This window comes from Pelodiscus sinensis, chromosome 15, assembly GCF_049634645.1.
Source record: "Pelodiscus sinensis isolate JC-2024 chromosome 15, ASM4963464v1, whole genome shotgun sequence".
Classification (NCBI taxonomy): Eukaryota; Metazoa; Chordata; order Testudines; family Trionychidae; genus Pelodiscus; species Pelodiscus sinensis.
In genome coordinates, this window is record NC_134725.1 from 16,733,436 (window position 1) to 16,746,464 (window position 13,029).

The window sequence follows — 13,029 nt, forward strand, 5'->3', positions numbered from 1 at the left end:
GGCTAGAGGGAAACTAGTGTCTTCCTTAAAATCAAATCTAAAACAAAAAGGGCAGATATTCAGTTGAGAGCGGAAATCATTTGGACACTGTTCTAAATAGGTCTACTCTGTGTCCACAATTAGAACATTCTGCCCACTGTCAGTGTAGCATTCTACACATTTGGAACATTTTCTTCTTTTTGAACTGCAGCTCTCAATGAAGAAGAGGAGATGAGGGCTAGTGAATCGTTTATTTGTCCAGAAAAAGACATGCTAAAAAGTAGTTGAAGTTCACTTACCCCTTACAAAAAAACCTATTTGTCATGCTTTAATGAGCTATTTCACATCATTACTGTATATACCTATAGTTGTTTAACATATATTTTTTGTAGAAGGCATTTTTATGGATAGTTTTTAATGCTACACTTCACTATAGATTGAATGTGTGCTTTTTTGTTGATATATCAGATTCTTCAGTTCTTCTATAGCTCTATGCAAAGGTCTCTTTCAAATGAATACTCTTTTATTCTTCATCCCAAGAAATAGCTGTGAGAAGGTCAGAAGGAATAAAGCCTCTCTGTCCATTGAACTCTCCATAGTAGAATCCATCATCATCCACTGACCCAAATACTGTGATGATGTCCCCAACACTAAATGTGAGTACACCTTCCACATTTGCATTTAATGAGTTCTCCCCTGGGTTGTGATCACAGACAGCCACCATTGTCTTAGAAGGAAGCTGTTCATCTTTGCTATCCTGCAAGCTGTGTTCTGAGACAGACTTACTGTTATTCTGTGCATCCACCTCCACTAAGTTACTCACAGATTTTTCATCAGTAACAGAATCTTGTTTTAACAGATGCTGTTTCATTTCATTTCTCTCCACATGCACTTCAGACACCATATTATAGGGAATATACCCTACCCTACCTGCATATTCACCTCTGTAAAAGCCATCATCATCTTTATCACCAACCACCTTTAGAATCTGCCCTTTTTTAAATGCGAGCTCCTCTTCAGCTGCATCAAGATTAGGTGACATAGATATGGGATCATAGTCAAAAAGGGCCACAAACATTCTTAATGAATCATCATTCACTATTTCCTCTGAGACAAAGCTTTTCAAAGGGCCTGTTTTAGAAAATGAAGATGTCCCTGCTTGGCCTACTCTTAAAGACTTGCTCATATTTCTGTTTTGAGCCACCCACTGCATGGGAAACTCTGGAAGCTCTGTTAGACTGTTATCATTACCAGCCATCTTTAATATATTTTCTTCCTGCATGTTTAAATCCAGGTCTTCTTCTTCCTCTTCCAAAATATCTGAAAGATCAGAACTATGGCTGTGATCACCAACAGGATTCAATTGCCAGTTTCCTGTTCTTGACGTTTGGTCTTCTTGTATTTCACTTCTAGGCATCCCAAGGCTAGGGTCTTCTTTGGATAATTCTTTCATCTGTTTCTTCTCAGTGGAAACATCTGGGATTTCCTGAACACAGATACCCTGTATACCTATGTCTCTGTAACATTCCTCCTCTAATTCAAGTTGACTAGAACACAGCTGAGGTACAGAACTTAAGCAGCTCTCATCATAGCCTTCAATATCTTGAGTGGTTGAATCTTTCACAGACTTGTCATCAGGGTGCACACACTGGGTGGTCATAGACATTTTCACGTTACTAGTGACCGTTTGATTTTCAAGTACAGCTTTTTTAGTTACAAAGAGCTTTTTTACCCTCTTTCTCTGGCTGTCTTCAGAAAGTTCTTTTAATGTTGGCATACTGGAATTGACTGATTCTTCATACCATCTGGATGGAAAGACAAGGTCCACAGGTTGCACGCTGACTGCTGTCTGATAAGACTTTAAACAATTATCATCTTTATCTCTTGCTACATTATCACCAGTGTTGCACATTGCAAGCTCATTTATCAAGGAAGAACTCTGAGAGGAGAACTGGTGTGTGGGGATGCTTGCTGGCAGAGAAGCTACTGAGTCTCCACAGTTGGAGGCAAAATGAATGGTGAATTTTTCATCTTGACTGGCCATGCACATCTCTGAAGAGGGAGAAGACATGAAATGCATGAAAGAGTTTTTCACATTCTGAGAGTCTATTAATTCCCCATAGAGCAATTCAGAGTTCAGACTGGTAGACAGGGACTTTAATGATGAAGAACAACAGGGAACATTCAAGACAGCTGAGGGAATCAGAGCTGGCACAGAATCAACTGATTCTCCATTGGGTGATACAGTTCTCACAGAAACCCTCTGAGATCCTGGTAGCATCTTTAATTGGGACAGTTCTAATATGGCACTCCCAGCTGTTGGAGACATAACTTCAGTTACTCTTTGACCATTTACATATACAGCATAACCAGTAACTTGTACCCCATTAGATGATCCTGCTGCATCAATTGTCACTGGTATCCAACTGATAACTAGAATGTCTGCTGAGTGACCAGGCTGTACTTGGACATCAAGTGGAGCATCAGGTGGTCCCACTGATGGTGTAATGAATTTAATCATTGAAGATTTCTGTTCCCATTCCTCTTGAGGCAAATCCCATAGTAACTTCTGAGGCTTTGTTTCCACTCTTGCTTTGTACTGAGTGTTGGGTTGCAAGTTGTAGAAAGTGTACCAGTAGATCCCTTCCTTTGTTACATCATACTCCTTCTCATTAAGGTACACTGCATGAGTGTAGTTGCTACTGCTTGGCAACCAAGTGACCTCTGCTGAAGTGGCAGTGACACTCCTAAGTTTCAGAAGTGCTGGCGCTATATGGAAACCATGCCCCACGAGGAAAGTGCATTGCTTCTTATCTGAGTTTCCCTTCTCAGTCACACTTTGTACAGAGATCCGATATGACTTAAACTTTAAATCCAAATTCTCAATTGTTGCTTGAGTCTGACAACCAGACCTTACATTTTGGTATAGTTCTGTATCTATGTAAATGTTATAGCTCTGCACATCTCCCCAGCCAGCTGGCATGAGTGGTGGCTCCCAGAATATAACAACACTTCCTGTAAATTGTTTGATTAGAGTCAAATTTCGTGGACAAGGCACAGCTACATGATCATCAGGCATCTCCATGTCTCCTTCTAGTCTATTAAGCAATAGACTGACAAGGATTTCTTCATCTTCACTCTTTTCACCACTACTAGCACTTCTGCTGAGGAAACTCATTTCATGATCTGAAGCACAGGAGAGATTACTTGTCTTTGGAGGCACAAAAGTCATGAGATCATCATCTGAAACTTCTTCTATCAAATTAGAGGGAACCAGCCCTCTTCTGCCATCCATCAACTCTCCTTCAAAGAAGCCATCCTCATCCATGTCTCCATAGATGTAAACGTATTCTCCAGCTGTCAGGGGAAGCTCTGCCTCAGGGTTCTTATTAGGACCATCAAAAGGGTCATAGCTGTAACGAGCTAAAAAAACTTGAAGTTTTGCAGGACCTTGTCTCTCAGGCTCCAAGCTTAGGGAAAATTTCTCTGTCTCCACTTCATCCATCTCACTTGCACTATCTCCCTCTGGAGTGGGAAAATACTTTGGACTGTACTGTATGGATTCTGATTTTGAAGAGTTTGACTGGAACTCCAGTTTCTTGGTTTGTTTCTTAGAAGCTGTTGGAGTGGCCACAAACTCTATGTGATTAATATTTTTACTGCACTGAAGAGCATGGCAATCTTCTGAGGAATGGCACATAGAATGTGGCAACTCTGAAGACATAAGGTCAGAATTTTTTATTTGTAATTGTTCAAGTTCCTGAGACAGAAGATTAAAATGTTCAGTTTGACTATGATACTGATTCTCCAATTCTCTTACCTGGGCTTCTAATAGCTGTACTACATCTTCATGTTCCCTTTTTGCTTCTATCTGAGCCTGCTGCAAATATTTGACCTCCTCTTCTTTCTTCTGAAGTGCTAACAGTGCTTCCTCATGGTCAACTTCCAGCTGCTGCCTTTTCTCTGCCATTTCTTTCATGTCCTTCAAAATAAGCTCTAGATCCTCTACCTTGGTTTGAAGTCCTTCGGTCAATTGGACAGCGGAATTCTTTTCCTCTGTCATGCCCATTAATTTCTCCTTTAAGTCAGCATTTTCGGATTCCACCTTCTCAGTCCATTTAGTTTTTCCACTGAGTTGAGCATTTTCCTCAGCCATTCTGGCATTTTCCATCAGCACTTTTCTAAGCTGCATTTCCAACTCTTCACATTTTTTCTGCTTTTTCTCCACTTCTTGTTCAAGGGTTTCACACTGCTTAATTTTTTTACTAAGCTCTATTTCCAACTGCTGTATTTTTTTGCTGTCTGAGTCTGTTTTTAAAGGGATATTTTCATATTCCTCAGACACATTTCCCAAACATGGTACTACTGGTTTAATGTCCTTTACCAAAATGATTGATCCTGATGGTGTTTGTTTTGGCAAAGATGAAGCATCTAAGCTTCTATCAATGTGGGTCACGAGTGTTTCCTGTGTTAGGCACATGGTAGGAGCTGAAGAACCAGTGTCTGGACCAATTTTGGAGAACTGTAGAGACTCTTTCAAGTTCTTCAGTGTGATTTGTCTCTGTAAACGTAACACTTCTTTCTGAGACTCCCTCAACAAATGATCAAAATCACTTAAATTGAGCCAGCATGAGCCTTCCTTGCCTGTGGCCAGTTTGGCCTGCAGCTCCCAACACTCTCTTTGCAAACTGTCTATCTGTTTATCTTTGGCCAGAAGGATGCTGGCTTGTTCGCTTAAATCTTTTGCCCGCTGCCGGGCAAAAGCTTTTTTGCATAGTTCCACATTGGAGCCTTTGAAGGGCAGTGGTATTGGGGCATTGACCACCTTTAGGTTGGACTCCTGGAGTTTCCTGGCTCTCTCTTCCAATCGCTTGGCAATGATGGCCAGCTCTGCATTTTTCCTCTTCAACCGCTTCACCTTCTCCTGCATTTCAGGAAAACTGTTTCTCCTTAGAAGGCCATTCTCTTCCTTAAGAGCTGTGCATCGTCGCTCTAGATCCTCCAGGGCACTTAACAGGTCCATGTTCTGCTTCACCAGTTGGCTATAACTGTTGCCAGAGAGCCACTCCTGCTGCTGCAACCCTGCCTGGGTTGCACCTTCTCCAGCAGACCCCCAGCTCCCTATCTTCCCTTCCGGAGGTGAGTCCAAGCACTCCAAGGGACCCTCCTTGCTAGTGGGCTTCATGGGAAGCTCCTTGGCTGCTCCTTCCTGCGGATGGGCATCTTCTTCTAAGGCCTTTTGGGCCTCCTCCTGCTCCAGGCAGGGACTCTTCAGGGGGCTCCCCTCCAGCGGGGACTGCTGCGCTGCCTGTGAAGGCTCGGCCTTAGCCAGGCTGCTGTCCAGCGAACGGGATCTGGCGGCTCCGCCATCCGGGGAGGCGGCAGCGATGAGGCTCTCTAAAGAGCGGGGCCTCGGCCCTTCCAGGAGCCTTCTGCTGAGGCGGCACTGCGGGCCGTGCCTGGCTCGGTGCGGGGAGCCGGTGGGCTGCTGCTCACCCTCGTACCACTCCAGGATGTACTTGAGGAAAAGGCCCTTCTCCAGCTCCAGCTCCGCCTTGAGGTGACGGATGCGGGCGGCCTGCTCGCCGTCGGTCTCCCAGCGCAGCTTGCCCAGCACCTCCTGTAGCTTGCTGCGGCACTCGCTGCTCAGCCCCGCCGGGCCGCCCCGGGTGCTGCTGTAGCCCCGGCTCACCAGCTCCTCGGCCAGTTGCCGCTGCAGGTCCCGGGCCTGCCGGACGGCGGCGTCCCGCTCCCGCTGGAGCAGCTCCTGGGCCTGGCGCAGCTCGGCGTCCTTCCAGCGGATGAGCTGGCGGATCTCGGCCTCCCGCTCCCGCAGGTTCAGCTCCCGCAGCTGGTGCAGCTCCCGGGCCCGCTGCTGCTCCCATTTGGAGCGGAGCTGGTCGGCCAGCAGCTGCCGGTCGCGCTCGGCCGCCTCCCGCAGCTCGCGGGCCTCGACAGCGAAGCGGCGCCGGCTCTCCTGCGAGCGCAGCCGCTCCCCGTCCAGCTCGGCCCGCAGCGCCTCCACCTCCCGCTTGTGCTCGTCGTGCTGGGCCTGGCTGCCGACGGGCTGCGCCGGGGCCTTGCGGGGCGATAGCCGGCCCCCCACGGGCGGGCCCGCGCCCGGACTGTCTCGGGTCATGGTCCGGGAGAGACGCGGTTCCCGCGCAGGGGCCTGGCGAGGAGCGCTGCCTCCGAGGAACGGCCGCCAACCGCCACCCGCGCGCGTGGCCTTCGGGGCCCCCTCGAACTAGGCGCTAAATAACGGCTTCCCGAGCTGGCCAGCCGCCCCCTTCCACTATCGGCCCTGGGCCTGTGCTTCCGCAGGCAGCCCGTGTTCACATTCAGCTTCTCGGCAAACGTCAGATTTCTTGTCAACATGCTCTGGTTCATCCCCCTTCCTCTTATCCTCAGGGCTGTAACACCAGGCCTGGTTTTCTCCTGCTGGGTGTGTTCCCCTCCAGACAGGCAGCTGCATCACCATCATGACTTAGCCTGCATGTGCAATGAAGTAGAAAGCATTCTTTACCAAATCGAGATTATTTTACAAAATTGAGAGGATTCTACTCGTTCCCCTAATACACCAACCTCTTGAGACAGCTGCAGCTAAGCAAGTCAAAGATGCCCTGTGGTTAAATTCCACAGGAACTACATTGCATTCAGAGCAGGGGTTGCAAAACATTTTAATGGCATGGTCCACTTTGTAATACAAGAAGTATCTCATTGGCAGCTTTCCCATTCCTGAGCTCATTGGCAGCCTTCCCATTCCTGATGGTAGGAATCACCTTTTCTCTCATTCACCATTACTTAAATTCCCTGTAGAAAGGGCAGCAGTTTTGTTATAGGGATGTTAAATATCAGTTAACTGAATAGTCGATTAACCTCATGAATTCTTATTGGTTACTCAACTATTCTATAGTCCCTGGGGGTGCGACCAGCAACCAGCGTGCTCTAGCCCCACTCCTAAGGAGCCCCCCTGCCACTCCGTGCTGCTGCTTTTGTACGGCCGCTTTAAAAAACAGCTCCCCATGCGAACTGGCTGCCTGTCGCTCTGCGCTGCTGCCTCTGTCAGGCGGAGGGAGTGTCTGAGCTCCCCGATCCGGTGCAAGTCGGAATTGAGCCGGGGTACCTACCAACCTGGTTCCTAATACACTTTAAATGCAGAGCCACTGCAGCGGTAGGTCCCAGACCCAGCGCAAGCCAGGACTGAACTGGGCTGCTGATCAGCCTGCTAGAAAATGTGTAGGGGAGGGGAGGAATCTGTGTAGTCTATAGCATTAACCAATACACTTTTGCTTATTGGTTAATTGACTAAACTACTATATTTCTATTTTGTTGGGAAAGTATTTGCGTACTTTTTTGCTATCATTATGCCAGGCATCTGCAAGTATCACCGATTTCCAGTCTTTGCACTGATAGATCTGAAGTCATATACAGGCAGTTTGGAAAAAGAACGAAAGCAACTATGTTACTAGCCAGTGAAACCTCCTCAGAGCACCAATGGTCAGAGGACCACACTTTATGAATTGCGATTTAAGTATTTATTCTGTTTATAAATCTATTCTGCTCTCCATCCACTCACTGTTCCTTCATGAAGGAGGATGTATTGCTTTTAAGACAGTCATCATGCATACCATCATTGTTTTAAAACCATGTAATGGCAGTTCCTTCCCCCTGTAATAGGTTAACCAGTTAACCAATTAAAGGGATTTGATATCCCTAATTTGAATCACCAAAGCTTTGTACTGTGTACACTAGTTGTCTGTCAGCCAACCATTTTTAAACATGGGTCTGAAAAAACTGTCATGCCATCCCATAAATTGGGTATATCTCTGTTATATAAACAATTCACTAATAAGACTAGGTTATGAGAATCATAGAATCATAGAATAATAGGACTGGAAGGGACCTCGAGAGGTCATCGAGTCCAGCCCCCTGCCCTCAAGGCAGGACCAAGCTCCGTCTACACCATCCCTGACAGATGGCTATCTAACTGTTCTTAAATATCTCCAGAGAGGGAGATTCCACCACCTCCCTTGGCAATTTATTCCAATATTTGACCACCCTGACAGTTAGGAATTTTTTCCTAATGTCCAATCTAAACCTCCCCTGCTGCACTTTAAGCCCATTACTCCTTGTCCTGTCCTTAGAAACCAAGAGGAACAAATTTTCTCCTTCCTCCTTGTGACACCCTTTTAGATATTTGAAAACCGCTATCATGTCCCCCCTTAATCTTCTTTTTTCCAAACTAAACAAGCCCAGTTCATGAAGCCTGGCTTCATAGGTCATGTTCTCTAGACCTTTAATCATTCTTGTCGCTCTTCTCTGTACCCTTTCCAATTTCTCCACATCTTTCCTGAAATGTGGCGCCCAGAACTGGACACAGTACTCCAGCTGAGGCCTAACTAGTGCAGAGTAGAGCGGCAGAATGACTTCACAAGTTTTGCTTACAACACACCTATTGATACAACCTAGAATCATATTTGCTTTTTTTGCAACAGCATCACACTGTTGACTCATATTCAACTTGTGGTCCACTATGACCCCTAGATCCCTTTCCGCCATGCTCCTTCCTAGACAGTCGCTTCCCATCTTGTATGTATGGAACTGATTGTTCCTTCCTAAGTGGAGCACTTTGCATTTCTCTTTATTAAACCTTGTCCTGTTTACCTCTGACCATTTCTCTAACTTGCTAAGATCATTTTGAATTATGTCCCTATCCTCCAAAGAAGTTGCAACCCCACCCAGTTTGGTATCATCTGCAAACTTAATAAGCGTACTCTCTATCCCAATATCTACGTCATTGATGAAGATATTGAACAGTACGGGTCCCAAAACAGACCCTTGCGGAACTCCACTTGTTATCCCTTTCCAGCAGGATTTAGCACCGTTAACAACAACTCTCTGACTACGGTTATCCAGCCAATTATGAACCCACCTTATTGTGGCCCTATCTAAGTTATATTTGCCTAGTTTATCAATAAGAATATCATGCGAGACCGTATCAAATGCCTTACTAAAGTCTAGGTATATGACATCCACCGCTTCTCCCTTATCCACAAGGCTCGTTATCCTATCAAAGAAAGCTATCAGATTAGTTTGGCATGACTTGTTCTTCACAAACCCATGCTGGCTATTCCCTATCACTTTATTACCTTCCAAGTGTTTGCATATGATTTCCTTAATTACCTGCTCCATTATCTTCCCTGGGACAGACGTTAAACTGACCGGTCTGTAGTTTCCTGGGTTGTTCTTATTCCCCTTTTTATAGATAGGCACAATATTTGCCCTTTTCCAGTCTTCTGGAATCTCCCCTGTCTGCCAAGATTTTTCAAAGATCATAGCTAAAGGCTCAGATACCTCCTCTATCAACTCCTTGAGTATCCTGGGATGTATTTCATCAGGACCTGGTGACTTGCTGACATCTAACTTTTCTAAGTGATTTTTAACTTGTTCTTTGTGTATCCTATCTTCTAAACTTACCCTTTCTCTGCTTGTATTCACTACGTTAGGCACACCTCCAGACCTCTCGGTGAAGACCGAAACAAAGAAGTCATTGAGCATCTCCGCCATTTCCAAGTTTCCTGCTACTGCTTCTCCCGCCTCACTAAGCAGTGGGCCTACCCTGTCCTTGGTCTTCCTCTTGTTTTTAATGTATTTATAAAAGGTCTTCTTGTTTCCCTTTATGCCTGTAGCTAGTTTGATCTCATTTTGTGCCTTTGCCTTTCTAATCTTGCCCCTGCATTCCCGTGTTGCTTGCCTATATTCATCCTTTGTTATTTGTCCTAGTTTCCATTTTTTATATGACTCCTTTTTTATTTTGAGATCATGCAAGATCTCCTTGTTAAGCCAAGCCGGTCTTTTGCCATATTTTCTATCTTTCCTACACAGCGGAATTGTTTGCTTTTGGGCCCTTAACAACGTCCCTTTGAAATACTTCCAACTCTCCTCAGTTGTTTTTCCCTTCAGTCTTGCTTCCCATGGGACCTTACCTACAAGTTCTCTGAGCTTATCAAAATCTGCCTTGAGGATATTTTTCATCCAGTATAAAGTATCTGAGGAAAACCATCTAAATGTTTTGTTAGTCTATAAAGTGCTACCAGACCATTTGTTGTTTTTTTCTGTAACAGACTAACTTGGCTACCCCCTGAAGCTGAAGAAATAGTGTTCTAACTTGTAGCCTAGCTTTGGGGACTCTATATAGCAGATTTCAAGTAGTGTATTAGCTGAAATATTGCTAGTTCTTAGAGCAGCTTTTTTCAGTCTTCAACTGCTGGTCTCTGCAGAATAGGCTGGTCACCTGGTGCTGGCTTTCTTTGTTTCCTGCTGATATAAAACATTAAAAGGAAGTAATAATATATTACTTATTTTTCAAATATTATTTTCCTTATAATCAATTACTGTAGTTGTGACAGTAGTGTTATGTGATCATGAGAGAAATGCGAGTTGCTATAAATGAAAAATATAGTAGTCCATGAGTCAATCTCTCCATTAAGACATGAACATACTAACAAAAAGCTTGAGAAACCTCTGTATTAGGATTTTGTGCATCTGTTCATGCTACTGTTATACACATATATAGTGTCAATTAAGTCATACATCCAGCTTTTTTCTCAGGATGGACAGTTTTGTGGACTTTTCTTCTGGAGGGAGAGGAGCTAGGAGACATTTTTTCATTAATGTTTTAAGAATTGTTCCATAATACAGAATTAATATGGCAATGTACATTACACACAAATCACAGAAGGAAAGAGAGAAAAAGAAAAAAAAGTTTATAAATCTGTATTAAATCTTCAGATGAGAGAGTAAAAGTCACAATAATCACCTCAATACATAATTCATTGCTTAAAAATGCTTACTATTAGAAACAGCTTGAGATAAGACAGCATATATAGGAACAGCATTTGTCAGCAATTTTATGGGAATGTAGGGTGAAAAATCCCAAATGAAAAAAGTTAAAACTATATCTTCATTCTTTTATCCATTTTAGACTTTTAGCAGATGCAGCTGAGAGTCATATAAAATGGTTTAGGACATGGAGAATTTTTTTATAAATGTTTTATTCTATTTGTAGTAGTTATTGAAAATGAATGTGACAGTACTAGATTAGAGATAGAGTCTTTAACTGAATTTCTATCTAAGCAAATACAAATTCTAAAAGTAAACATAATAAAGGATTTCTGTTTTTCTCTCTGCTCCACTCCTGTACCCTCACCTTCCATCAGCAAGGGTTTTTATGTTTGTTTTGTTATTACAAGAAAACTTAATAAAAGATATGGGCTTTACATTTGTCTAATGAGACTGTGAGACATGTCTAATATCAAAACCTCTGGGACTGAATTGCTGTTGTGGTCTAGTTGCTGAGAAAACTTTATTGCCTCTCAAAGTTCTGTACCCTGCATCAGTGGAACTGTAAAGGAATATCATCTTCAAGAGTGATGAGGCCTGCTAGTTTAGGCCAGGCCCTAGGGGAATTTGGAAGGTAAGGACTGAAATCTGGGCTCTTGATTATCAAGTAAACTCATGCATTTTTAATTTCTTGGCATTGTTTTCTCATGTTTTGGTTTAAGTCATATACGTTTCATTCTTGGGTAGAGCGATTACAGTAATCAAACTTGATGGTCGCAAAAGCAGGAGCTGCATTAGACAAATGCAGAACATGCTGCAAAATACAGTATAGCAGAGGACTCTGGTCTGATTACATGCGGGAGAATGGTGATGGAGGAGCAGTTTCCTCCATGAGGAAACCTCTGCCACTTCTCTGAAGTGATACATCAGCACTAACTAATAAATGTTATGGAGAGATCCAGCAGCACAGCTGTTTTACATTGCCTGTGTTTATGGACAAAGATGATCCACCAGTGAGATCACTACCGAATATGTTCTGTGTTGAGTCTGAAGTTGAAGGTTATGAAGGATATTAGCAATTGGTAAGTGAATATACCCAGTTCTTTGCAAGCTTCTGGATCCTCTGTCTAGAAAGAGGATTAAGATACCAGGCAGTAATTCAACTGCAGTGAACAATGTTTCATAAAAATGGATGGACTATCTCTACTATAGTCTAGGTGGTAGCTTTTCCTCTACAAAGTAAGGGCCACAGATACCTTGTTGACTGTTTTACCAGCTATCAAGGGCACGGATCACAATTGCAGATGATGTCTTAGTTTTCATGAACTTTTAGGACTTCATATTGAAGAAAGATGAAGAGAGATGGGATTCTTTTTCCAGGAACAGTTGGGGATCTGAACAGTTGTATACAGGCAGTCCCCGAGTTACGTGGAGCACTTACGAACGGGGCTTTCTCACCCCAGAGCTCGCAGGCAGCGGGACCGCCCAGAGCGCAGCGGTCTCGCCACCTCAACCTCCGGGGCGAGAAAAGCTGCTCTGTCTGCCCCTGATCTGCTGGGGACCGTCTCCAGCAGACCAGGGACACCTGGAGCAAAGCCGGGGAGGGGAGGGGTCCCGTGCCTCTGAGGCTTTGCCAGAGCAAAGCCTCAGAGGTGCGGCACCCCGCCGCCACTGCCACTTTGCTCCCGGTGCCTCTGGTCTGCTGGGAACCGTCTCCAGCAGACCAGGGACACGGGGAGCAAAGCCGCAGCGGCGGCGGGGTGCCGCTGCGGCTTTGCTCCCCGTGTCCCTGGTCTGCTCCCCGTGTTCCTCCCCCAGCAGACCAGGCTTTTGTTGTGGACCCTGGGGTAGAGCAGCTGGGGTGCTGCCGGGTTGGTCCTGCAGGGACCTACCTGGCAGCCCAGCTGTTCTGTCCCAGGCTCGAGATTCAGCTGCTGTTGAAACTGATCAGTGGCTGATTCCAGGAAGCTGGGGGCAGAGCAATTCTGCTTCCAGCTTCCTGTAACCAGCCCCTGGTCAGTTTCAGCAGCAGCGGCTGAATCTGGAGCCAGTTCCGACTTACATACAAATTCAACTTAAGAACAAACCTATAGTCCCTATCTTGTACGTAACCCGGGGACTGCCTGTATTTGGGAAAGCTGAAGTTTAAAGAATAAGGATTTATGTTGTCTTTGAAGGACTATAAAGCCAACATTGATCAAGGGT

General features: G+C 44.8%; 1 protein-coding gene across 1 annotated transcript; it reads right to left on the minus strand.

Annotated features, from left to right (window-relative positions):
• Positions 1-211: 211 nt before the first annotated feature.
• Positions 212-6,440, minus strand: LOC102445756 (peripheral-type benzodiazepine receptor-associated protein 1-like). Its single transcript, XM_014569134.3, has one exon. It carries the CDS (start codon positions 6,116-6,118, stop codon positions 503-505), a length of 5,616 nt encoding a protein of 1,871 aa, XP_014424620.3. The 5' UTR covers positions 6,119-6,440; the 3' UTR covers positions 212-502.
• Positions 6,441-13,029: the final 6,589 nt, after the last annotated feature.

What these genes read in the sequence shown, in the direction of transcription:
- LOC102445756 (XM_014569134.3), bottom strand. Translation starts at nt 6,118, where the DNA reads ATGACCCGAGACAGTCCGGGCGCGGGCCCGCCCGTGGGGGGCCGGCTA.